General features: G+C 34.7%; 1 protein-coding gene across 1 annotated transcript in view; it reads right to left on the reverse strand.

Annotated features, from left to right (window-relative positions):
* SLC26A4 (solute carrier family 26 member 4) overlaps nt 1–949 on the reverse strand; it is a 48,805-nt gene that overhangs the window by 27,177 nt on the left and 20,679 nt on the right. The window contains exons 8-9 of the mRNA XM_019626050.1: nt 368–381; nt 126–232 (exon numbers count right to left, since the gene is read on the reverse strand). Coding sequence (XP_019481595.1) covers nt 126–232; nt 368–381 — 121 coding nt within the window. The remainder of the gene's footprint in view (nt 1–125; nt 233–367; nt 382–949) is intronic.

The following is a 949-nucleotide window of genomic DNA, read 5'->3' on the forward strand; positions in this document are numbered from 1 at the left end:
ACTCATAGAAGCACTAGATATATAGGAATTATGAAACGGAGTGGTTTTACTATCGTTATCAAAATGGTGCAAGAAACAGGGTGTGTTGTCCTGTTTAGAGGTAACCTGGGTCTTATATTACTCACAACTGAACTCTCAGGACCACAGTCAGTAATCCAAAGATGAGACCAGCTAATAAACCAAGGTCCAGCCCCAGAATGATGGACATTATGCACGTAAACACCCAGATAACCTAGAAAAAAAATAAAAATGAAAAGAATTATACTGATTCATCATGTACCATCAGGTGAGAGATTACCTATGGAAACAATAAGATCAATTGTCCATGAACAAACTACAGTTGACCCTTGAACAACACAGGTTTGACCTGCACGGGTCCACCTATAAGCGGATTTTTTTTTTCAGTAAATACTGCAAATGTATTTTCTCTTCCTTATGATTTTCTTAATAACATTTTCGTCTCTCTAGCTTACTTTATTGTAAGAATATAATATATGATACATTAACATACAAAATGTGTGTTAATCAACTAGGTTATTGGTAAGGCTTCAGATAAACGGCACACTATTAGTAGTTAAGTTTTGGGGGAGTCAAAAGTTATATGTGGAATTTTGACTGTGTTGGGGGACCAAGGGTCAATTGTACAGCTTTTTAAAAACATTCATTTCATATTTAAGTAGAAGTGGAAATTGGCCTTCCCAGTAAAGATCAACTGTCCTATTTAAATATTTTTTAATTTAATTTTTGAATAGTATATTAACATAATTTAAAATGGAATTGCTATAAAAAGAGTGTGCAGTGAAAAATCTTGCTTGCAACCCTCTCTCTTCTTCACCCACTCTCAACCTCCCTCCCTACTTGTATCTTCTTTTATTCCTCTCTGAGTGTGTGTGTGTGTATACACAAACTTGCACATTTTTCGCCAGTATTTCTTTTTGCAAATATGACT

The sequence above is a fragment of the Hipposideros armiger genome, unplaced genomic scaffold, assembly GCF_001890085.2.
Source record: "Hipposideros armiger isolate ML-2016 unplaced genomic scaffold, ASM189008v1 scaffold_655, whole genome shotgun sequence".
In the NCBI taxonomy this organism is placed as follows: Eukaryota; Metazoa; Chordata; class Mammalia; order Chiroptera; family Hipposideridae; genus Hipposideros; species Hipposideros armiger.